The 25,740-nt window shown below is 38.7% G+C and overlaps 1 protein-coding gene across 1 annotated transcript in view; it reads left to right on the forward strand.

Annotated features, from left to right (window-relative positions):
• Positions 1-2,315: 2,315 nt before the first annotated feature.
• Positions 2,316-25,740, forward strand: part of BCL2L13 (BCL2-like 13 (apoptosis facilitator)) — a 32,539-nt gene continuing 9,114 nt past the window's right edge. The window contains exons 1-5 of the mRNA XM_009871230.1: positions 2,316-2,436; positions 11,205-11,315; positions 12,244-12,400; positions 15,854-15,923; positions 21,478-21,621. Of these exons, the coding sequence (XP_009869532.1) occupies positions 2,316-2,436; positions 11,205-11,315; positions 12,244-12,400; positions 15,854-15,923; positions 21,478-21,621 (603 nt within the window). The remainder of the gene's footprint in view (positions 2,437-11,204; positions 11,316-12,243; positions 12,401-15,853; positions 15,924-21,477; positions 21,622-25,740) is intronic.

Raw genomic sequence — 25,740 nt, forward strand, 5'->3', positions numbered from 1 at the left:
GCTCTGTTTCCTCTTCTCTGGTCTCTCAAGCTGCATGTCCTTTTTTAATCCCACTCATTCCTGAAAAATGGCCTTTTCTGAGATACTTGCAGTGTCTGAGTCAATATTTCTCTTTCTTTTTTGTAAACAAAAACAGTCATTCACAATTCAAAATGAGTAATTCAGTTGTGCTGTGAGCGTCTCTCAAAGGAAGGCCAGGGATTCTGATTTTTTGTAAGCTGGAGATATTTCTTCCATTCAAGTTCTCAAGTCTCCCTTCTCATGTCAGTATAAAACTACCTCACAGAATACATGGACCAAAGTGATTCTTTTTCTCCAGCCAAAGCTTTTTTTGATTCATTCTTTTCCCATGGCAATATTAACTGCTGTTTAAGTAAGCTGTGGTCTCATTCTCTTTTTTTTTCTTTTTTTAAGGTTTTTTACCTTCCTTCTTCCAGAGATGCTGAGCTAAGCATGCTAAAATTTTTGTGAATTAGTCTTCATTGTTGTACATGGATCACTGTGCTAATACAGACTCTTATGCTTGTTTTGATCAGTTGTTTTTTTCTTTCATTTTCCATGTTGATTTTGAATTATATTTTGAAGAATAATCTTTGCTGTATATTCAGACTTATTTCTTTGATCCACAGCATAGTGTCTGGATGTCTCTGGATCATCCATCACACTGATTCTTTCAGGACAGATCAGTTCAGGTTGCCTGGAAGAGCTCCCATTCATTTTTCTTTGCCAAGCTACCTACTCACACAGTAACTGCCACAGCACAGCTACAGTTCTGTTTAGCCTCAGTAACCAGTTATACTGCTGTTCATCTGAATTCCTTTCCAGGGAGGAGGGGTGTTAAAAGTTAGCCCAGACATCTTGCATAGCTAGACAGGTCAATGCTTTTCTTTTGCTTGCTTTGTTTATTATTACTATTTTTTAATTTTGAGACTTCATTTGCAGATTGTGCTTTGCTTTGGGAAACTGGTTCTCTCTCTTAATCTCAAGACATATACCCTGTAATTGGGAACCCTCTTGAGATGCCCCAACTTCTGTTCCCTGTATACAGCTTTTTAATCATTCTAACTGCTTTAAACTTGGTCTAAATTTTTCTTTTAAGTGTAATCACAGTCTCACACTAGTAAATTGTCTGCCTTCTTCAGTATGTCTTAAGTAGCTGTTCTGTAGTATGAACTTCTTTGCACAACCTTCATTTAGACAACCGTTCTGATGGCCGAGAATGTGCTACTACTTGTTTGAGAATGACTCTTTGAAGTGAGAGAGAACTTAATTTTGAATGTTTATCTTAAAGCCCTAAGTGTGTTATTTGATTCATCGAGTTGATAGCACGTTGGAAGTAGTTATCCAGGCTGTTCTAAATATAAAGAGCTAAACCACATTGATTAATCTGCAACTTCCTTTCAGTCTGTTATATGGCTTTTTTCTTACCTCCATGTTGTTTTCTGAATTATTTTTTTAATCTTGTCCTTTATGGCTATGTTAAATTTCTCTCCCTGAGGTTTTCTTTCTGTTTGGATGTTTGAAAAAAAACAACAAAAGAGAGTAAAACAGTGAGTTTTTAGGCCAGATGTTGCTATTAGGTGTGGATTTTGGTTTATAAGTATTACTGTCTGGGTGAGAAATCCAGGACACACAACCATCTGTTCTTCCAATCTCTGCAACGAATGTGGAATGTCCTCTGTTCACCATATGTTTTTCATTGCTGTTGGAACAGCAAAATGAATTTGAGGCAACTGCAGTAATTTCTTCTGCATTAAAATTTTTAAGCATCATAATAGTGAATCTGAGAAAGCAGAGAATTGGGAAAATACTCAGTGGAAGCTTAGGGGAAGAGATACTCCTCCGAGCCTATCTTTTGACTTCAAAATGTACTTAGCTAAGTCTTCAGAAACCCTCAAAACCTGTGTGCGTGAGTACATGTGTGTTTTTGTGTGTGGGTGAGTTGGGAGGCATTAGGAGGCTGACATGCCGGGTAAGGAACTGTTCAATTTGCTTTAATGCAAGAGTACGTATGGCAAGCAAGAGTGAGACATGCCTCTGCTGGTGGCACACAGGTGGGGCACTGGACTAGGGACCAGCTGGTTTTGCTCTGCACGGTTCTCATTAAAGTAAGAATGCATAGGGTATCAGGGCAAAAACCTGGATATTACTTCACGATTGTTACATAATTCCTTGTTATGTATGAGTTCGTGACCTACTGCAGCCTTATAAAAAAACAAACAAAACACTTTATTCTTTCCTTACCGTCTTCCTCAGTTACCCAGAGGAAACCCTACGTGCCCCATAAGAGCCCTGCTGCGTTGCAAGCCAACCCGATGGCGTCCTCTACTGCTGTGCCTGTAGGATTTCACTACGAAACAAAATACGTAGTTCTCAGCTACCTGGGACTTTTAGCACAAGAAAAGCCACAGGAGCATCCTCGTCCTTCAACTCAAGGTAATACTTGCATATTCATCTGTACCGGTTTACATATGCAACTGTATTTACAAGTAGTTCTTCAGGTGTTTGGGCATGAATGCAGAGTGTTAGCCTGATGTTTAGTGTAATGTGTCTCTAATTCATTTAAAATAATGGGAAGAGGTGCCAATGGAAACCAAGCTGCTCTTATTTAGATTGCTGTTTTAATGTGAGCTGTGGCAGGGCCGACTGGTGTTTATGAAGCAAATAAGTGGTTTTAGTATCTGTCTTGAGGTCAGGAGGGATAGATATATAATATATTCATTGAGCCGTGTTGAGAATTTGAACACATGCTTGCTTATTTTGGGAGGCAAGTGGAAGTAAACAGGAGTGGAGTGTTGTTTACCAGCATAAACTCCGAGCAATGACTTGAGCAAGCTTGTGCTGAAGAGTTTTGCTCTGTCATGCTAACGCTTCTGTTGTTGTCAGTTGGTGGTAGTGCAGAGACACAAGGCTTAACCTGGCCTATGCTGGATCTATTTATTTATTTATTTTTAAGAAATCAAGGACCCTATGGAGTCAGATAGTCAGATGTTTCTTCTAGAATGGGTTTATGCATACAGGAGGTTAAATAAATAAATAGGAGGGAGAATAAAAGATAATCTTGTCTTTTTGTGGTAGCAAGCACTGAAACAAAATAGTTTAAGAATGTTTTTGTGGCTTGTCACTTCTTAATGATATTTCAGTCACTACTAGTTTCTGTGATTTAGAACTTATTCTGATGAAAGATATATTAAAAAAAATCAACAAAAGACAGTCTTTGGAATCTTCGTTTTTGTTTTTTTTTGAGCAAGCGTGTAAGAATGCATACTCTGTCATTCACTGAACTTACCTGTCATGAAATGAGAAATTCCTGAAAAGAAATGATAGCTTCAAAATGATGACAGAAGTGCTATTATCAGTTTGGCACCGAAGTGTATAGCATATGGTGGTTATATATTTTTTATAAAATTAATTTTAGTGTATTTAAAGTATATCTATTACTTCCACTTAAACTGCGTCTGTGGTTTGTGAAAGAAGAGGCATCGTAGTGCTAAGATGCTATTTTATAAAACTTTTGCTTGAAAAATATGCTTATTTTACCAATAGCATCTCATTCTGAATATCCCTTCTGGTATAACTGGGTTATGACTGGAAATGTATTGAGTATGTACAAAGCTACAATGTGGGAGAGTCTGCTTAGTTCTTTAAATGCAAGATTCAGAAAGAATATTAAAACTTGATAAAGAGGAAGCTACAAATGCTTAAATAAAAATTTTGTAGTCAGTTAAGAGGACTTTAAAGCTCCTGAGTAAAGATAACTGTTGGGTCTACTTTTCAGATATTATTTAGATATGTTAGCTTATGTGACAGCAGGCTGTAATTGGATTTGCTATTAAAATACTCTAAAGCGTTGGTACTTTCCAGATCTGTTCTTTCAGTCTTATTGTTATAAACCTTTCCTTCTAAACAGAAAATTCTTCTACATTTCCCCTACCCTCACTCCTAAAACCAGGCAGTGGCCGCAACTTCTCTCTCAGTCATCTTTCACTGTAATTATATTTCTATTTCATTGTTTTTACTGCTTTCTGATCAAAGTGTCTGGATAAAATATTTTTTCCTTACTTTTAATTTACCATGTTGTTTCTCACTTTTTTGTAATGCCACGGAAGGACTTCAGGCTGTTACTGAACTAAGCGCAAGAACTTTATTGTTCTGCTTCAGGATTGCTTCATTCTTTCCCTGACTTGCTTTTGCTGGTACTTTTATGCTTTCCATATTTCCAGCAGCTTTAATTGGTCTGACAGTAACTTTAAAAAAATCCTCTCTCCTATTTCTCTCGGTGCTTGTATTTGAACAGTTTTTTCAGCTGCACTCCCAGGCTATATGTGCTAACAGCTGCATGTTTGTTCTGAATACTATATGTACCTTCTTTGAATATTACGTAGTTTATATTTACATTCTGTATCTCCTTGTGTCTGACACGTGGCTCAAAATCTCAAAATCCGCCTGCTTGTGGAGAGCTGTCCCAAAGCACTTTTGCTTTATGTGCTCTGGATTCTCCCGGAGGGAGACAGTGGGAGGAGCAGCAGCCCATAATGGATATTACCTGCAGCGCCTAATGCACTGCTGGAAGGTGGCTGGGTATTACAGTAACAAGCGTGGCCTGAGAAACCGAGTTAGAACAAAAGAGATGTGAAAGCCAGTAAGTGAAAATGAAGAGTTGTTGTGTAGGATCCTGTCATGAGGAGGAAACTTCTGGTTTTTGGTAACAGAAACATGTGAGGCATAATAACGGTATGACATTGTGCATCATGTTTGTCAGCGTGTTTTTCAAGCGCTGTCATCAGCCATTGATATGGTATCTTGACTGATCTCAAGCTCCTTTCATTGATGATTTTTGTGGTACTTTAAAAAGCTGGTCAGTAGTCTTTCTACTCTCTATCGCTGAACGCTGTTGATCTATGAGTTGAGAGGATTCTGATACAAAGTACCTGCCATTCAATCTTATTTTGCTCTAGTTTGGTTGTTGTGACAGGCCGTTCACGGAAACAGCTGCAGCAGTGATTTTAGCTATTGTTTGATTCATTTTTATTGCAGAAAGCTTCTCTGTTTTATATTTCATTCATATGAGATACTGACTCGTATATAGTATTTTCCCTTCATATTTTTTTCTTAGATCCAAATAAGTCCTTACTCTCTGTCTGATTTCTGTATCATTGCAGTATAAGGGAAGTATCCAGAAAGGCCAGTTTTAGTTGGCCTTGGTCATGTTAACCTCTTTCATCTTCTCCTTCGGTATGGGAGAGTGAGGGACTCCTCTAGAGGGCATCTCAGAGCAGGATCCCCATCGCAGCCACCTTGAGTCACCCGCTGGAGGCCTCCTCTCTTTCCAACTCATGTACACAGAACCCGGGGAAACAAAGACACCCTGGGTCGTGTAGTTAGTGCTTCTGTACCTCCCTTCACTCTCTTTCTACAGCAGCCTCCCAGATTTCAGCGAAGTTTTGGCACTCTGTTTAAACTAGAGCCAAAAAAAACAGCCAAAAAAGGAATCTTTCCCAGTGGGAGTGGTAGTACTATTTTATCTCTGCTAGAACTGGTAGGAGAAATTGAAGGCTGTTGTCCATTTCCCTCCCTTTCCTCCTATGGTCGTCTCCCACAAACCTCTGCATTCCCTGCTAGAGAGCTCTTTTTCTGTGTCCATCTTTTAGTTCCAAAAAATTCAGATAAGAGTAAATCTTTAAGATATTTCCTTTTGGATCTCTCGGTTGATCTTGATTTTGTTGCAGGAAAGATGGCTTCAATTACAAGAGCTAAAAGGACTTTAGGATTTGAGCAAGAAGGCCAATCTAAGTCAACACCTGATTACTACTTTGGAATTCTTATTTAGATAACTTCTCTTCAGTACAGGGACTGAAGAGAGAACCGTTCACGGTATTCCAGGCTCTGGAAGAAAAGACAGTTTTATTGGACAAAATGATCTCTTAACATTACAGCTCTGTAGTATTCTGTAGTGGATTTCACTGTCTCCAGAGGAAAACACAGCAGACTTAACTGGACAGTAGTTTGAAAGATTGTTTCTATTGCAGTTTTGGCATAATAGTGTTTCTGCACAGCACTCACTTCAGTTTATTTAAAGCAAAGTCCATTAACAGTAAAATCTATTGCTGTTTTCAGGTTCGTGAATAATGCGAATTGCTCGGATTAACCTGCTAAAACACGCAGGATAAGATATCTGCATAAGTTCGTGTGATTTGAAGCAACAGATGAGTACAGTTACTTAAAATGTGTGAAAGCTCCCAGTTATGTGTTCATTAGATTGTGGAGACATGCTTTAATATTTTTTGCGGAACTCTTCTATCTATAGCTACTGGTTCTTACACAGAAAATAAATATCAAATATTGGATAACATTTCCACATTTTCCCTGCTGAAGTTCACACTCATTATAGAAGCTTCCATTCTGCTGAGGTTGTTAGTGCTACTTACTTTTTAAGTGACTCAAATTATTTCATTTTTGTGATTCAATATATTTGTATTTTAAATGTTTCTTAGTGTTTAATCAAGGATTAACTTTTAATGTACTTCTGGTTTTTTTGAAATCTACTTCCCCATGATTTGACCCCATCCCATGAGCCTGTGACTATAACCAAGATTGTGAAGGAAAGTAATTATTCTATGTTTTTCTTGACAGAATAATAAATCTTAAATAATCCTTTAGTTCACATAGTGTCTGGAAGATTTATAATTGATGCCACTACTGTGTGGTGGCATAGATTACTCAAGAGATGAACAAGGTTTTGACAGTTTTACAGTTTCCCCCAAGGTCCATGCCGTCAACAGTACTTTAATCCAGTTATGGTGCACAGTGTTCTTTTGACCATTTCTTATCTATGTTTTGGAATTACTGTATGAAGGGCTGCATATAGTCAGTGATCAAGGCATTTTGGTGGTTTCCCATACGCATTTCTTACAGCTGAGCAATGTTGAACTGGGTTACTGGTGTTTACGTTTATTTGTTCGCTTGCTTCAGTTAGAAGTGAGCTCTGTAACATCTCCAGAAATATATGTGCAGATAGGCAGAGATGGTCAGGTTTCATGCATTGAGGCTGAGCTCAAGGCTCCTGAGCATCCATCCCAAATCTTTTGTATGGGTTTGACTGTCATAGGTTGGATACCTGTCTCTGCAAGATTTTCCGTCATCAGATGGCACTTGGACTGACTATTGCGGTATATCTTGATTTTTTTTTTCCCATATTCCATTCACAGAGTACCTACTGTTGGTAGAAATGAAGGAATTTTTGAGATAGTTTTAGCTTAGATGAGTAACTCATTCCTTAAAAACTTTCCTTGTAGGGCAAAACACCTACTTTGGCTGAAAAGTCAGAGGCTGAAAAGGTACATGTTAAACGTCAGACCAGTCCAGTTCATGATAGTGAGGAAGCTGTTTCCTGAACTGAGAGAAGGAAAGGGAGTTTTTGGGGTGTGACTTGGAGAGGTCAGAGGTAGTCCTTCCAGGAATACGAATCCTCACTTAACTAAGCCTCCTCTCGGCCCACAAAAAAAAATTGTCTGCTAGTTAGCAACATCTTGTCTCTTTTTGGTTCTTAATATTTTGATTTTTTTAGTTTCTTTTAAGATGAGACTTCTTATGGTTTATAAAGAGCTACTTTAAAACATTTCTCAAATCGGAGGCTACATCAGGAAGTTGCTGTCATCTCTTGTTAGCCGTAGTTTGACACAAACACTGGAGAATCAGATGTGCATGTGCTCTAGATCTGACAAATGACTTCCCAGCCCTCCTCCTTCTCCTGGGATCAAACCAGGGGAACGGGTTTGTCCTGTATTGTTACTAAACTTCTGGAATGCCTTTATCGGTGGAGTTTTAGTGGAGTATTACATTTATTTAGTAGCCATAACACTGATTGACAGTGATGCGGTGCTTGATGGACTTTTAGAGTACATTTTCCCTTGCTTTCAGGTGTTTGGAGGTAATCTGGTAAAAAGAATCTTAACGAGAACACACCTGTGTGAAAGGGAGCATATGTTCCATAAATAGAAAGTAAAATGTGCTAACTTCTTCATGTAAGACTGCGTAGCAGAGGTTTGTTGAGTCTTTGGGTTGGGAAGAGGCCTTTCAGAGTCAGTTTACCAGAAGCCCCTAATAGGCAAAGTGTTTTTTTCGCCATAGGAATGCATTCAATGTTTATAGATCTTAAAAGTACCATTTCTGGTGTAACCCTTTGAATTATTAAGCAAAGAAAATATGATTTCATCTACTAGAAGCTATTTTGCTGTTTATTATCCCTGTTTGCAAACTGACTTGGAAGTTGTCTAAAGGAGAAGAAGATACCACTCTCTTAGGACCTTTGCGGTTGGAATATGCTGTTCTCCAACATTTGGTGCAATTTTTGTCTGTAGCAGTCAACATGCAGGAGATGCAGAGAGCTAAAGTCCATTGATAATTATGGGAATAAACAGTGCAAAGTCACTGGTCCGGGAGGGGTAGGTTTTTGATGTTTTGGCATGACTGAACAGTCAGGTGCTGTTGGAATCAGCAGCTGCTGCAAAGTTGTGGGTGTTACGAGATGGAAACCATTGACTGCAGCACTGATTATCTAAACAGCTCTTTTGTACACTGGCAGCAATGGAATTTCTCTTCCTTCCATTTTCTGGGTGACTTATTATCAAGTATGACAGCTTGTCATGTGTGATCATCATCACATTAGTCCCGTGAGAACGAGTGCTCTTCTGAATACCCTCATGCCTTCCATATACAGGGTGAAGTGCAGGTTAAAATTATATTTGCATAGACTTGCTGCTCTTGACTGTGCAGCAATGACTTGGTCGTTGAAAGAGGCGGTCGTAAAGGGACTGACACAGCATTAGTGAGTGTCTGTTGATTAACCAAAAGGAAAAACAGTTTGCTCCTCTCTGGAATTTATTGCTCAGAGTGGCAATGAGAGACTGTTTGAGAAGAGATTTAAGCTGAATAAAGTTATTCTGAACATAGTGATGGTGATTTAACCGTGGTTAAGTAAAGTGGAATTAAAACAACCATCTCTTGTTCCTTTAAGCTGTTCATATAAATAAATGTAAACATTTTACACTGACTTGTAGATTGGTTTAGAAAGATTTGTCTCACAGGTATCTTTTGAGGGCTGAGTTTTTAAGCATTAGCACACATTCAGCATTTTGATGCTGTGGATTTTTAACTTGTTTTTCAAATGTAGGAGACCTTGCAAGCTTATTGTGTAGTGTTTTTTTTAAATACAGAAAATGCATACTGTACTTCACTACACATCTGTGTGTGTTAACTAGTATCATTCCTTTTACAGTTTTCATCAGTAATAAAACAAGTAATATTATATGTCCATTATGGAGGAAAGAGGAAGGTGATACAACACTTAAAGTGAGTTCAGGCAGATAAAACTAGAGCTGAACCAAAGAAAATTGACAGTTAGTTCATAAGACCCACCAAATTATGATTTAGTGTCTTTAAAAGCAGAATGAAGAAAGACGTGCCAGAAAGCTACACTGGTTATTGGAGGACTTTCTGGAGATTTGGATGTGAAATGCAAGTGATGAGGAAAAAATGAAGTCGGCTGATTCCGACATTACAGATATAAATCCTTTCTCTTTTTATTTTCTTCAGCTGAGTGAAGCAGGTCTGTAGAGCGGAACAATCTCTAGATGCCTGGGTAGAGCTGTGGGCAGTTGATGGAGCTGCAGAAAGGGTGAAATATGTTGAAGATTTGTCAGTATTTGGGTGCATAAGTAAGAAACATGGGCAACATCAGCAGGTCAGCCAGGAGGTGATATTTAAGTCATAGTCATAAGAGAGCTTGCAGTCTAAGGAATATTCAGAAGTCAGAAAGCTAGGGAAATGTGTTTTGGGTAACGCATCACTGACATTGTTGAAAGTTGCGGAGTGCTGGGCTAATGGGGACTGGTAAACTTCAGGAAGGAAATGACTGGGAAGGGGATTACTTAATAAAGGGAAGTTTTCTGGTCAATTTTGTTTATTTTGTTTATTGAAATTCACTTTTATACTTGTGTGGGTATAAGAGAGATCCATTTTATCTCCCATGTTATCTCGAAGTAGGACAGTTTAAGAAATTGGTGGAAAGGAAAAAGAAAATTTCAGTGGTAGGCTGTTGATTCAGTCATGTTTGATGAAAATTAAAAAAGTAGTTAATGGAACAGTTTTTGTAGTATGCTTTGAGAATGAGGTTTGAAGAAGTGCTTGAAAGCTGATGTAAGCAATAAAGATGAGCAAACCCAATGAAAAAGCAGCTAAATAGCAAGAGTTTCAAGCTGGAACTCTATCCCAGACATCTAGTCTTTCAATTAATACCCATCTCATAAACCAGTCACCTTGCCATTCAGCCTTGTATTGAGAAGGCTGACATTCACCAGGCATTTTCTTAGAGAATCAGATGCTTTAAATACCTTGGCTTGTTTGGAAACAATTTTGTGCCTCTGTTCTGCTACAGCTGAATAATTAAAATGATTGAGAGTCTATGTAATCCTGATGATATGGCTGAGACAATTTCTTGTTGTCAAGTATCTACAGTCAGCACGTGACATAGGTATTTGTGATCCCATGGCATGTGTGCTTCTATGCAACCGTTTCAAATTCCTAAATGACTTGATTGTCTGACAGTTGTGGTCCTTTGCCTCTTTGTTGCTTGTGAACCTGGTCTTAAATTCTTTTTGTTGTGGCCTGTAGACTCCTTATGAACAGTGAAGTGATGCACAGTTAATAGATTTTGGGACTCTTTGTGGATGTCATCACATAGTTGCTCTCAGTACTTTTGCAGATTTTGCAGACATCAATATAAATTTATATTTTGCTACCAAAAATCAAGCTTATGCTTATGTCTGCTTTGTTTTGGTGTAGTTCGATAATGACTGTATTAGCTTTAATGATTGTTTGTTAATGTGCCTTCATTTGATTTTGGACTTAAAGATAAGTTTGTTTTTAAAGCTATTATATATTCTGTTTGTGGCTTTACAGTTCTAATTCTTAAAAAATATGTTAAGGCACCTATTCTATCTTGAATAGGCCTGCAAGTTTATGTGTTTCAGGGTTCATATAATAAAACTTTTGTGATAAGTGCCTTTAAGGGATCATACTTTTTATGTTAGTCTGAAATAGAACTTTAACCTTGAATTTCTTTATAGTTAGTATTGTAATACTGTGTTACATTACCTACCTTATTTGAATTATTGCATTTGAATAATTTCTCTGATTTCTTTTAGGGACTCAACAACAGCTTCCAGCACAACATGCTTTGGAGAAAGAAGCTTTGGAGAAGATTAAAATAGAAATCGAGGAGGAACTAAAACATCTTGATGAAGAAATCTTGGAAGGTGCTCTTCAGATTTTCCCATTTGAATTGATAATCTCTATGCACTATAGTGGTGGTTAATTTGTAACAGGTACACTACCTAAAGAGATTTTTGGATGGTTGAGTCTCTTTATCTGCCTTCCGCCACAAGATTTCCACACTTTATGACATGAAATGAAACAGTTAAATGTTACCATTTGAAGTAGTGAAACCTAGCCAGAGCAAACAATTGAATGGCATTTCATAGGCTACTATAAATAAGGAAATAACAGTTGATGACAGAACTGACACCATTCCTTAACAGCTAACATTTTGAGGACTGTAGACTTTAACCATCAGATTTCTCACTTTCATCAGGTGTATTTTTTGAGACTTGCTTTGACCTGTAGATGTGGCTTTTGTAGGAATCCCAGCAAGGGATGATTTGGAAACAATCTCAGCTTTGCATGTGTCTTGTAAATTGGAAATCTGATGTAGAAGGGCTCTAGATCTGTTTATCTTCATCCATATAGACCTTCTTAGAAGAAGTTTTAAACTTAGAAAGTGAAGATTGTATGAACAAAATACTATTTTAAAAAATGATACTCTAGTACTGCTGCAGATATATCCATCTGTGGGCAAATTTTCTTGCAGAAAAGAGGCTCTCTTACTGCTCCATAAGGGTTGGCATCAGCTTAAAAATTGAAAATAGTTGCACATTCAGCTGACTTGCTGGTTAGCATGCAGTTCTGAAATAAGAGCTGGAGGAGAGGTGTAGCTCCAAGTCAGTTTTGGCTTGTAAGTATTTGGACCATGCTTGTTTTACTGCAATTTGTTCATAACATGCTTTCACTATAGAGTTGGGATTTCTTTGTCCCTCATGTAAACTGTGTTAACTAGTGGGATAAGAAATCTGAGACTGTTGATGTTCTTATGCGAATCTACTTTATTTTTTGTATGTTTTCTCTCAGCATTTACCACTACGGGATTTGACTGCCACACTTCCCCAGTGTTCAGTCCTGCCAATCCAGAGAGCTCAATAGAAGACTGTCTGGCTCATCTGGGGGAGAAAGTGTCCCAGGAATTGAAAGAACATCTGCACAAAGCACTGCAGAGCTTGCTTAGCAAGTGAGTTTCCATGTGCTTTTTCAAGGGGAAAGTGTTTCCTTTTGCATTGTGATGGCAGCTGAAATGCTGAAGATGGGACTAAATTTTGAATTGCATTTCTTTCTTTTTCAATGTTCCTTTATCTAGCCCTTTTTCTGGTTTGTCTTGTGCAAATACTTCTTTGTGGTATTTGTTCTTTGCGGTAATATAAGTTCTAAAATTTTTCTAATCTTTTATCATTTAACTTCTGAGACTAATTCAAGTAGCTTGAGTTGCTGATGAAACTAGCAGCTGGCGGCTACCAATTGCCATTGCCAATTTCATCAATGCTTGGTTGTAGCCAGATTAACTTATTTTACTTCATAGTTACGACTGGAGCTGAAGGTTTGTTTGTAGTCTGGCTTAAGGTGAGTGGGAGAGTTTCCCTGAAAGGGTGGCATCTAGATGCTTTATAACCACCATTCAGGTACACATCTGAAGCAACCTGAGCTAACTTTGGTGTCCTGTGAGCTGTGTTGCCAGTTTAAACTTACTGGTTAATAGCACGTTGAACTTGGCTTGTTGTGGTTGCTTGATTTGCTGTTATAAATTACTGACCTGATTTTAATGGATCTGCATGAACTACTTCTGGTTGTTGTGAATGAAATCCAAAATGTGTTTGTAGAGACCTGGAGTTGGAAGGTACTTCTTTAGGGATGGTTCCCTAAACATGGTTGCGAAGGCAGCATTAGCAAATAGCTGTCTGAGCCTGTGCTTTGTGGATTGGTTTCAATAATATGGCTAAAAAGAAGCTGTGAATCTCTAGTACTGCTCTTTCAGAGTATCCGTAGCTGTTCATGAACTGTTTGAGCAACAAGGTACTGGAAGCCTAGAGATCAGTGCCTAGTGTAAACTTTCCACATCAGTTGAGGTTGAAGCCTTCCAGGCATGCATTGGAGAGGCATCTCATGCCCTCAGGAAGGTAACACCCCTTATGGCAGAATTCTGGAAGACTACTAATTTGGAAGTCATTCTGTCTGAACGTTGGGAAACACCTTTTTACTATGAGGGTGACTGAGCACTCGTACAGGTTGTCCAGAGGTTCTGAAGTCTCCATCCTTGGAGATACTCAAAAGCCATTTAGGGTGGGTTGTGGGCAGCCTGCTGTAGGAGACCCTGCCTGAGCAGAGAGGTTGGACGAGATATTCTCCAGTGATGCCTTATAACCTCAACCGTTCTGTAATGGCTTAACTGGTCTGTCTATTCCTTAACTAGCTGCCTAGTCAACAACTAAGGGTTGACTTTTTATGACAATATAAGTTAAAACTGACTGTTTGAGGACAGGTAGGAGGAGGTTTGGGGCAACCTGATGTAGTGAAAGATGTCCCAGCCCACAATCTTTATAGGTCCTTTCTAACACAAACCAATTTATTGATTCTGTGAGCAACTAAGGGTTGACTTTTTATGACAATGTAATTTAAAACTGACTGTTCGAGGACAGGTAGGAGGGGGTTTGGGGCAACCTGACGTAGTGAAAGATGTTCCAGCCCACAATCTTTATAGGTCCCTTCTAACACAAACCAATTTATTGATTCTGTGACTCTGACCTGGATTTCACAGCAAAGGCAACATGTAACATCTGACCAGACAGATGACAATGGTTGTCTCTTTTCATGAGTCATCCAAGGGAAAAGTACGTTGTCAATTCACGGTTTTGCTTTCAGAAACTGATATATGTGCTCTCTGCTTTTATATACAGTTTCTATGGGCTCAAAAAGTAAGTTCTGTATTGTATAAACTAATAGTTCTTTACCCACCGAAAGAGTATCTGGGTTACAAGTTCCTCCTTAAGTGGCAAAAGTTATGTTAGTGTGTTCGTCCAGAAATGACAGGAGCTTATCTGCCTTTACAAGCCAGGAATTTGTCCCATGTGGCCTTAAAAACTTGTACTTAGTATCTTCTGAAGTGCTGAGGTTTTCATAAATACCTTGTTACACACTAAAAGCAGACTGGCAACAAGTTGAAAAGTTCGCAGTAAGCCTTACAACCTGTCCTTTTTGTACATCTAAAATGGTAACTTGAACTAACAGGATTTTAAGTTTAAATTTCTTAAAGATTGTAGATGAGTGGCTGACCGTCTGACATTGAGAAGTCATAACTTGTGCAGTCTGGTTGATTGTTTTTGGCAAGTTCCTTACATGAGGTATTTGAAATTAAGTGGTTCTAGCTCCTTAGTAGCCTGGTGTTCTAGACTTCTTGTATATTCTGTGGGAAAATATTTGCATTCCAAGTATTTTCTTTTATTTACTTACGTACATGTGTAGATACCTACATGTAAAATCTGAAATGCCTGTGAAAACGTGTTGACATGCATGTCTCTTTATAAGGCAAGCCAGAGCCACTGTTTAATCTCTTGATAATATCCTTCCTGCAGCTGTTGTTGCTCTTATCCCACTGATTTATTTGGATTTGTGTTTTAAAGGAACTAATGTACCAAGGAAGTTGAGAGAATGCACTTAAAATGACAAACCCAAATTATGTTTTCCCCCAATGTGCTTTAACTCTGTTCTTGTACCCAGGTTTGCTATGGTAGAGCTATTTGATACAATACTTACTTATATTGCTTGTATTTTCCTGTTCTCTTATATTCATACAAACAAGTATGTTATTCTGCAACAGGCTGTTAGGTCATGACAGATTCTTGGAGGTTCAGTAAGCATAATTCTGTCCAATGCCAGTTACTACTATTTCCCATAACTAAAGTCTGAACTTGCCTTTTGTTGTGATCTGGCTCAGGACAACTGCTTGAAGCCATATGTCTTCTGCTGTCACTTGGTAAAAAGACTTTTTTGTTACTGATTCTTAGATGCTGTATGATGTTGGAGGAAAGAGTATGGTAGAGAGGAATTTCATTATCCCAATTCAGAGAAGTAGAGATGTGATGAATTAAAAATAGAAGTATCTAATGAAATACAAAGGAGATTTTGTCATCAAAAGTGCTGTTTCTTGCAAATAAAGACTTCATCCCTAACATAGTGTTAATGGGGTTAAGCACTCTGTGTTGGTTCGTAGCCTGTATGTTTTAGAAAAGTTTTACTATGCATTGGCCTGTATCTTAAATTAAATCTTAAATCTTTCTGCGTGGAATTTTTTTATCTTTAAAGTCCTAGCTTATAAAAAATTTATATGCAAGAGCACAGAAAATTTAGTAGCATATCAGACAACCTACTTACCTCGTGTCCTTTAAGTTGTAGAGTATCGCATTATTATGAAAGTCACTTAACCAATTATATGAAATTTTGTAACAGTAATGCCTTCTTGACCCTATCTGATGCTGATGTTTTATGTCCTGAAGCATAAGACTTGTTAGCCTTTGAAAATTATTTGCTGTAAAATAATGTGAAAATATTTTGTTCTCTAGAAACTGAGAATTTTATTTTATTCTTGTTCTTTTGTTTCCTTTTATAACTTTCAGTGTTGATTTAACTTCTGCAGGCCGGTGACATATCAAGAATATCGAGAGCGCACACAAGAGACAGCTGCTCATGCCAGTGGATGGAACAAGGTACCAAATAAGTGACTTTCACTTTGATCTCTTTCACATCCGTTTGACGTCCACAGTGTTTTTACTAGGTACAGTTATGCTTCACAGAGGACCAGGAACGAAAAGTACTCACTTGTTTTTAGTATCAGAATGGTAGATGTGAACATAATGTGGGGTTTAGATAATTTAGCCAAAAGTTATCTAATAAAAGTATTAGGTCAATCTTCCTTTATTATAGTAACATGAAAAGTTAGAGTTAGTACTTGACATATTGTTAAAAAATAAACATTATACGTTCTTAAATTCCCAAGAAAATTATAGTTCTTTAGCAGTTTTGGAATTAAATCTGAGACAGATGTTTTCATGATACTTGTCTACTGTTTCTTTGCTCCCATTTTGGGTTCAAAATATATGTTAATAAGAGTACTATACATGGTGAAAATAAAAATTTTTTATATCTTCAAAATATTTAAATTGTTCAGAAAACATAAAGATGGTGTGCCTACCTGATTTCAGGAGTAGTTATCTAAAATGTTATGAGGCTTCTTTTTAAAACAAAATGCAAATTTGTAAATGAATTATCTTACAATAATTTTAATGTAGAATGAATAGAATTACTGTTCCCAGATTCATCTTTTGTTAATCATTCAAATTAATCATCTAATTCATTCTCTGATCATTTCAGTGGACATCGGAGAAAGAATGAAATAACAATTTGCAAAGTTAATCACAAAGAGAGTCTTAAAATTTAGTCTTAAGCAAGAAATCATTTTTCCCCTCTTTACATCTTTTTCTTCCAGAAATGCTTTTCCTTAACTAGATTTTCCTGCTTGCTTCAGAAACTGATCATTTAACTAAGGGTGTGGGCACTTTTAAAGCGATTTATTAAGGATTACTTGACAAGTTACGGCCCATGGCTCCGGCAATTATAATTCATGTGCGTGTGCTTCCAGTTTATCATCTTGTGATTCATAGCATTTTAGTTTAAGCAACCATGAAATCTGATTATCAAGGTGGCTTAAGCTAGCACATTTTACTTTTCAGTTGGTGAAAACTAAAAACAAGCATAAAACTGGTCACTGTGGCTCAGCTGGCTAGGGAGGAGTTGGATGGCGCTTGTCGTTTACCTACTGGGTGTCCATATGCTTTGCGGACGCACCTCTTGAAGAGACAGTCCTGGGTGGATGGATCGGCTGCTTTGGGGTGTTTAAGATTCAGCCTTTGTTGCTGCTACATTTGGGCAGCCCCTGTGGCCAGTGGGTTTTGGTGTCCATCAGTTTGTGACTGAGAATATCATCCAGAAGATGTCTTTTGTCATCATCTTTGCTGACCTGTAATGTTTGTTGCTGACAAAACTTAGAGCCTCCAAGCAAAGCAGAATGGGAATTTTGTAGAATAACAGAGCATCTGTTCGTATGGTTTTCGTGGTGGCTCGATGCTTCAGGAATGCTTAGCAGTTCCTTTAATAATGCTTGTTTTGAGGAGATGGAATACATTTGCGTTGGTTTCATTTCCTTTTAAATTCCTTCATCATCTTAATCAGAATCGTATTTTGTAACAGAAGAGATCTAGATATCTTTCCTCCAACCTCAATCTAGCTTAATGTTCATTCTAAAGGAGAAGCTGTTAAAAAAATAATTTTAAAAGTAGCTATAAATAGACATAATGTCTAATTAGCAGGCATAAAGCAGAAAAATGAGGCTATGCTGGCCTCAAGTTTGTGAAAATCTGAAGGATGTATATTTAAATTTACTCTATTGGGAGAATTGAAGCTAAGTCCCTTTTATGACTAAATAATAAGAAAACATAAAGCTAGCTGAGCTAGCCAAACAATAATAAATTACTCCCTGTTAACATGCTCACGGTCAATTATGTATCCTATAGTTTCTTGTATGGAGCAGAAACTGTAGCTGTGGCAGATGTCAGAGGATTAAAAACGTGAAAATTACCTTCCCACAGAGACAATTCTGTGTGATCAAGCCTTGTGGTTTGATCCAGACTAGAACAAATAAAACAACCGAAGCTCATAGATGAAAGACGTTTTCAGTTACATGTAAGCTGTATCAGTTGTGCTCGATAGTGGTTTCAGTAGCCTACAAACTAGCATGTGAAATCTCACTTTAAATTTCTGAGCCTTTGCTGTTGTGGATATGTATTATTATACATACGCAGGCACAACCCCCTGCCTATTTAATATATCGAATATGATGCACTCAGAGAGCCCCGCCGATCACTTCAAGGCCCAGTATCTCTGTGGCACAAAGCAGACTCAGAGTAGTCCTTGCAACTATTCCTTGATGTTACGTGCGTGAGAAACACTGTGTACGGGTAAGCGTGTACTTGTGGGAGGTGCTGGGTTACCCAGCTGGCCGGCTGGCGGGAGGCTCCGTGTGGACAAAGGCTTGATCTGTCTGGTTTACACTTTGGAACGTGTCTCATTTTTTTAGTCATCCCAGTTTTCAAAGAACCTGTTCATTATACAAGCATGAGCAAGAAGAAGACATTTCTAAATCTAGCTGTTATTTTTTCCATGTAAAAATGTGGATCTTCTCCAGAGTGCAGTGGTATGTCTGAAGTGCTGAAGAGATTTGATTAGCTAGTTAGCACGTGGTATGTACAGGAATGTGTTCAGTCACTAAAACATGAGTATTGATCTGAATGAGGAAATACTGCAGGGTCAGCTAAATACATAGGAATGTCAGTTCTTCCATGAACATCCCACAGAAGCAAATTTTACACACAGACATGAGAAGTACTGGTTCTCAGTAAAAAAATTCAGGGAAAGAAATTATTTAGCATATTTCTCAGAAATTTTGGTGTGAAAATAATAGGCATGATGTTGGATTCTGTAGTAATAGTAGGAGTTTTCATCTTGTATTTGAAATAAAGTTCTCATTAAAACAGTTCTCATTAAAACAAAACCAAACCACCAAACTGTAATAAAAATTTGAAATACTCTACTGTTGAGTTTTTTATGCTTCTTACTTAAAATCGAATATTATATACGTACTCCAAAATACATAATCCCACTGTTGTACATCACATGAAAGGATAACAAATGCTGTTATTGAGAGTCTACTAGTAAGTAGATTAGCAGTCATCTCAATGTCCCATTTTTACTCAGTAATGAAGCCAAAGAATAATACAGCAACATGTAAGAAATAATCGTGTAGAGGATTACATTAATTTTGTATTGAAACAGTCAAAAGTTAGCAGAAGTAGCGATTGCTTTGGATATATACCTTCTTCAAAGTCTCTTTCCTTGTAGTAATTTTTTCTGGCGTACATTTAAATTTGTAATACTGTACTATGGAATTGCAACAGTGTAATTGACAGAAGTCTTTCATTTACACAATTAATCAGAAATCTTATGATAGTAAAGCGTATTTTTTTTTTTAGTAATTCTGTAGAAGTTTTCTCCTGCCACATATTTTCTGGCATGCTGTGGTTGATACTGTGTATCAGTCAGAGTATAAATAGCCTGGAGCATTCCTTCTCAGGCTTACTGATGGAGGGAATTGCAGTTGCTTGGAATTGCTAAGGCTGTATTTTTACTTTGGGTCTAGTTAAATCTCATCACCATTCACATAGCAACTCTTATGTACAGAAAGCTGTTGTTAACTTTTCTGGAAGTATTGTGAAGGTAATTTCTTTCACAGATCTAGGGGCGCTATCATGCAAACCTCTTCGTACTGATCCCAAAGGTAGAAATGTCAGTCATTTCAGTGGGAAAAGAAAACCGATGGTGTTTGTTGGTCTGTAAGGGACTGGATATTAGAGTTTGAATTCGGTCCCTGGCTCCTGAGGCCTGCAGAGCCTTGCTAAATTTGAGAGGAGTGGATGGATTAGATACTTAAGCTGGCAAAGGAAGATGGCAACAGTCGTGTTCAGTATGCCAACATTTCAGCTCCCTTCATTTCCTAGGCAGCCCGCTTACAGTAAATGTCAAATATTTTGAGATCTCAGTGTTCATGCTGGTGTAGAGTTATGTGGGTGTGCCCAAAGCCTCTGAAAGATGCCTAGTCTTGACAGCATGGTTTTTTTAACTTTGATCCAAAAAAGATTGAAGTTTCTTCTGACACATACCTCCCCTTGACCTGCTCCTTATGTTTGTGCACCGTAAGTTTGCACCTCTCCTCTCTCTGAGATTAATTACAAAATTCAAAAAGGCTTTTAAAATTCAAGCGCCATCTCATTTCTAATTAAGTGACTGCAGTAACTGTTGTCCCAGAAAAACAGTACTATAACCTGTCTGTCATAGTACTGGACTCTCAATTTTTAATCACCTGGAACATCTTAAATTTATCAGATTACAAGTATTTTTATGGCCCGATCCATTCCTAGCGATCCATCTCAGTGTGTCTCCACCATGGATTTAGTGCAAATCTGAAACTCAACCTATTTTCTTATTCGTCTTCCTCTTTGGATGTTAAGGTGTGATTTCTGGGCGCGGTGATGGAGGATATGTACAGAGAAGCAAAGCAGGCTGAAGGAGGAGGAGACTGGGAAAGGAAGGAGGCGTCTGGAGTTCAGCCTGAGCAGTAGTATTAGCCTGCATCTACTTCATGCAGCTGGGAAACAACGTTCTTATTTGCATGGTGGAATAAATGTGCAATGCAGTTGTCACAAACTAAGTGCAGTAAAACTTCCAAATATTTTTCTCTCATGTCATAAATAGCGCTCTTTCAGATGCCAATGGCCCGTTCATACCAAATTCCTGAACCTGGCTAAGTGCTGCATATAAACTTTGCCCAGAGGGCCACTTGTGTGCTCTGGGAGAATAAATTTAGAGTTTATAAGTTTAACTGCATGTTGTTTAGGCAAACAAAAACATAATTTCAGAAGGGAGTGTCTAGAACTGTATAATATGAAGGAGATGCGTTCACAGTCCTGTCCCTTTCAGAGCTATTCCTATTTGGGTTGAGGCTGAGCATTAAGTTAAAGACAAAAGGTTTGGAAGGAGGAATGGGAGTAAGAAATGAGAGAGGGAATTCTGTGCATGTTTAATTTGGCACAAGAGGGAGAGTTTAACATGGGAGAGAGAATTGTGTTTGTCGTTTTAAACGTCTGTAACGTTATGCTGCTGGGAAGAGTGATTTGTTTCTCTTCTGATGGAAAGCTAAGTGTGAACTACTAAAGAGACTTACCTAGTGCAGTCTATCCAAAAATGTATGAGAGTTTGCTGTTTAAATGCAATTTGGATGCATATCCCTTCAAACTATTGATGTTACATCTTTCCACTCCTAGGGTAGCAAGTTACGGACCTGTTCTGCCGCTTTACCTGAATCTTGTGTTGGAAAAAAATGTAACTTAAGAAAGCACTGCAGTCCTGTTCAGTGAAACTCTGAAGTTAGGCTGTGGTGTTTTGCTTATCAGATTAAGTGCTTTTTAAAAAAATTGAATTGTATTATGTTTCTGCCTTGTGAAGATGCAAAAATAGTGTATAGTCCCTGTTATCTTTGGACTTGTAGATTTGGACCTTTTTCTGTGGACCACATGAATTCTTCTATTTTACGTGCACAGTAGTATTGATAATGCTTTCTGTGTTTATTAACAATATATTTATTTTTTTAAGGTCTTGGTACCCCTGGTTTTGCTACAACAATTTCTGATGGAGTTAACCAGACGAGGCCAGGAACCACTGAGCGCACTTGTGAACTTTGGGGTGACATATCTAGAAGACTATGCTGCAGATTATATTATTCAACAAGGAGGATGGGTAAGAAGACAATGTTTCATTTTCATACTTTGCTCAAATCTATTTTCTAAGCATGATGCTAGTTTTAATAGGAGTGAAAGCTAAGAGGGGTTGCTAGAAGTGAGCAGATGAGAAGCAGAATGCCTCTGAAAAAGCGAGCTAAAAAAAAATAAAATCAGGAGGTCAGAACCACATGGTTGGAAAGGGATATTGACCAGTCATCTATTTCACCGCTGTGCTCCGAGGCAGAACTGACTCTTACCCATTCATTTCTGGTGTTGACGTTGAAGACTTATGTGATTGGACTCCACAGTTTCCTCAGGCAGTCTGTTCCGGTTCTTTGCATGTCTGGTTTATTGGATTGCCCTTGAAGTCGAAGAGGTCCTGAGATGTCAAATAACAACTAGGTTTCATACCCTGCCTGTTGTGATGCTAATTTGTTGCTGTAGGGTGAGCTTTTGTCTGTGTATTCTTTCCTGTTAATATACATACAGAATTGCATTTAGAAGCAAACACCCGTAACAAGAGATACTGTGCCTGAGAGACTCATCTTTTAAATATTATCTTCATGCTCTGGTGACTACTGTAAATGGTTTATGGTGGGTTTTCCTCTTAAATTTTATATTTTTTAGCAGATAATTGGGGAACACTTCATACTGAAATGTCAGTAGGTACAGAGTTATTTTTATCATAAATGACAAAATAGCTAATGCATATTGGATTTTATAGCTATGTAGGAACAGGGGTAGAATGAGCAATCAAGATTTCGTTGTGCTGCATTTCGTTGTGGAAATCTTTAATTCATGGTAGCCAGTGTTCCTGAGTCACAGCATGCTGAGAAAGTTTCATTTAAAAATATATCACAGAGGCAGCTCACAGCTGATGAGCTAGGTCTTGAAGGCTGAGCTTTAGATTACAGTGTTTGGGAAGGAGGCCAGATTTGAATAGAATTAATCTGGGATTAGTAAAATGGCTCCAGCAAGTTGATTTCTTCTAAAAAGAAAAGCTGTTCAGGAAAACGCAGTGATTAAAAAGTGCTAGTAGGAAAAATCTCACCAAGACAGCTTCTTGTATTTCAGGACTTTTCCTGAAGTTTTTTCAAGAGTAGTTTGTTCCAGAATTTCTGCACATCTGCACCTTCCTATTTCCTTTCCCTTCCTGGCAATCGTGGATAATAGTTTTCAGAGCCCTTGGGAGGGGTTGTTTGCCTTTAATGGAGAGAAATGCTAACAGCATGCAGCCAAACGACCTTAGGCCATTTGATAAAAGCACTCACATTTCAAAGTATTTTCATCACCGGGAAACTCTTTGCTTGCAGCTTTAAGACAGATGGATGTTAATGCTTTTTGGTTTCTGCTTCTTTTTTTTAACCTCAGAAAAGGCTGTGGTCTGCTCTGTAGCCCCTATTTGAGGCCTGCTATAAACATACTTAATACAGTGCAAAGCCTCTGAAAACAAGCAGCTTTCCAGCATGGCCTCCAAGGGAGGGGGCTGTGCTTTGTGTTTGTGTGACTGTGCATGTATGTACAGATCTGGGTAGTCAGTGTTTAATGGGCTAGGAGCTTGTCTGTATACATCCAGTCAGGCATAAAATCAGACTGACATAAGCGGTACAGCAAACAAGCCAGAGCTATTTTTGAAACAGCAGAAGAGGCGAGGAAAGAGACAAGGTGATGAAAATCTTTTCCAGCCGAAAAGATTAGCTGCGCTAACCCTTTGTGAGTCGCTCTGGGGATGGGGTTGGGGACCCATGGGGCTTGTGGCTTTATATGGACAAAAGGAGTATATAGGTTTATTGTTGGGGTTTGGGTTGTTTGTTTTTTTTTTTTTCCTGAAAATCAAATGTTCATTTTTACTGACTGGCATGCTTCTCGGTTTGTTCTGGGTCTGTGGGATGGTGTTCTGCGGGTGGCAGTGCTGTGCTGGGACCTGAGCGTGGGGTAAGGGTGGGAGAGTTTGTGTTTCTGAGAAGGGCTGAGGAAGAGCCACCTGGCAGGCCATCGTGCAAGTGTTATGCATTTTTTAAGATAAGCATCTGCCACACCGGCTCTGTGTGCCGGATCAAGTTGTCAGTCATACTTTGCTAGAGCCATAAGGGCAATGTATAAACCCAGGAGTCTCCAGTGCATTATGTTTCTGTGACAGTAAGAGGTTCAATTTTTGTGGGTTTTGGGAGTGATGTGAAGATAGGTCTTTCATACAGCTTACTTACAACTGAGAACGTATCAGAACAGCCTGTCTGGGTTTTTTGGGGGGATCAGAAGCAGAGAAGAGCTTCGTAGGAGCCAGATTTTTAGGGGCAGACTTGAAGTAGTGTCTCTGTTGCAGTCTTTTCCCTTGGCACCACATAATTTGGAATCTTCCTCAATTTTTGGATTGAAGTCAACCTTTTGCCAGGAGGGAAGTAGCCAATTGAAGGTCAGGGGTCAGCTGAGCCCTTCCTGATGCCCCACTGCGGATCAGTGGAGTCAGAATTTAACAGAGCTGCGTCATCCCATGGGACCACTTGCTGCGTCATTCTGTGCAGCCACAATGCAGCTGGAAGAACTCCCAAGGTCCTGCATGTGTGGAAGACTTGAAGTTGTTTTGCCGTCTCAGGAGGCTTGTAGGTCTGGGAAAGCATCTGATTTGAGGATGGTGGACAACAGTTAACCAGAAGCGTAATTGCTAGCTGAAGAGAGTAAAGGTTGATAAATTGGCTAGTTATGCAGTAGATTTCAAGAAATCGATGTGGCTTGTGAGGAATGGGAAATTTGGGGTATTAGAGGTAGAGCCTCTGAGATGAGAAGTTGCTTTTTGATTTTTCATCCGAGTCCTGCAGAGATATGGTAATGAGATGATGTGTTGAAACAGTGAGTGTTCCCCAACCATTCTCCCTTCAGGCACTAAAACTGTAATTCAGCTCACTTCTCATGCTAGGGTGGGACTGGGATGTGATGGTTCATTGCTTGATGAGAGAATGGCTGGCATGTTTTTATATTCAAGTGCATACAATATTTTAATGCTATGATTTTGGCTGATTTGTATGCTGTACCCCTTCCCCTTGGTCTGTTTTACTGCTTTAGGGTGAAAATCTTCAAAGTAGGAATATCTGCAGTGCACTGCATATTGTGTTTGGATGAAGCTGGTGAAATATCTACTCCATGTAGTTTACAATCTCTTAGATTTGCACATGGATGGAAGTTGAGTTTGGAGGACTGTAGGAAAGCAAGGAAATCTTGCTTTCTTCTGGACAGCTTCCCTCTTTCACTAATTGCAGTGACAGGTTTGGCTGCTGCTTTTACATTTGCCCTGCTTGACTTTTAAGTTTTAGTATGATCTCTCTTTTTGGAGCAAAAAGCATGTTTGGCATGCCAGGGTCTCTAAATGGACATGTTGGGGGGCACATTTCTTCCTCCTGACTCTGCTTTGAACCTGAATGGCCATACTAAGATTTCGTTCCTTTATCGACTTGAACTATCGCAAACCAATTCCCAGCTTGATTTTAGCAGTAGCTTCATTCTGCTTTTTCCCAAAAGCAATGTCAGGGCTCAACAAACCTAAAAGCAGTGTGCATGCTCTCCCCTCCCCTTTCCTCCTCTCCCCTCCCCTTTCCTCCTGGTACCTCCCTTCCCTCGTACTGCCCCTCCCTTTTGCTCTGCCTGACTTCTCCAGGACTGAATGCTGCTGCATCAGAACCAATTCTTGGTCTCCTGGAAAAGTGCACAGTAAGGCCAGTGACTTGGTAAGGATTTTTTTCCTCTCCTTTTCCCACCTATGCTCCCAAATATTTTATTTCTTTTCAAGCTCTGTGGATCCTGTTTTCCATGGTTAGGTTTCATCTATGCTGAAGTAGCCTTGGAATGCCTATAGGGAAGAAAAAGTGTAAGATTACTTGAAAGCTAGCTGCTTTTTTTTGTCTCAGATTCATATTTATGTTACAAGTCCATCTGCTTTTCACTTCTCTGAAAGATGTGAAAGTGCATGCAATCGGTGTTTATCAGTGTTCAGTTAATAACCTTTCTTCTCTCAGTAAGAGGCTGATATTTGTATTTGTATTTGTGAGCATAGCTGAAACTGTCTCTGCCTTCCCGGGGTTCTTGTCTCCTGATGTTCAGATCTAGATTTGAGTTTAACTGGTTATTTGCCCATGTGGAAGAG

The sequence above is a fragment of the Apaloderma vittatum genome, unplaced genomic scaffold, assembly GCF_000703405.1.
Source record: "Apaloderma vittatum isolate BGI_N311 unplaced genomic scaffold, ASM70340v1 scaffold5196, whole genome shotgun sequence".
Lineage (NCBI taxonomy): Eukaryota > Metazoa > Chordata > Aves > Trogoniformes > Trogonidae > Apaloderma > Apaloderma vittatum.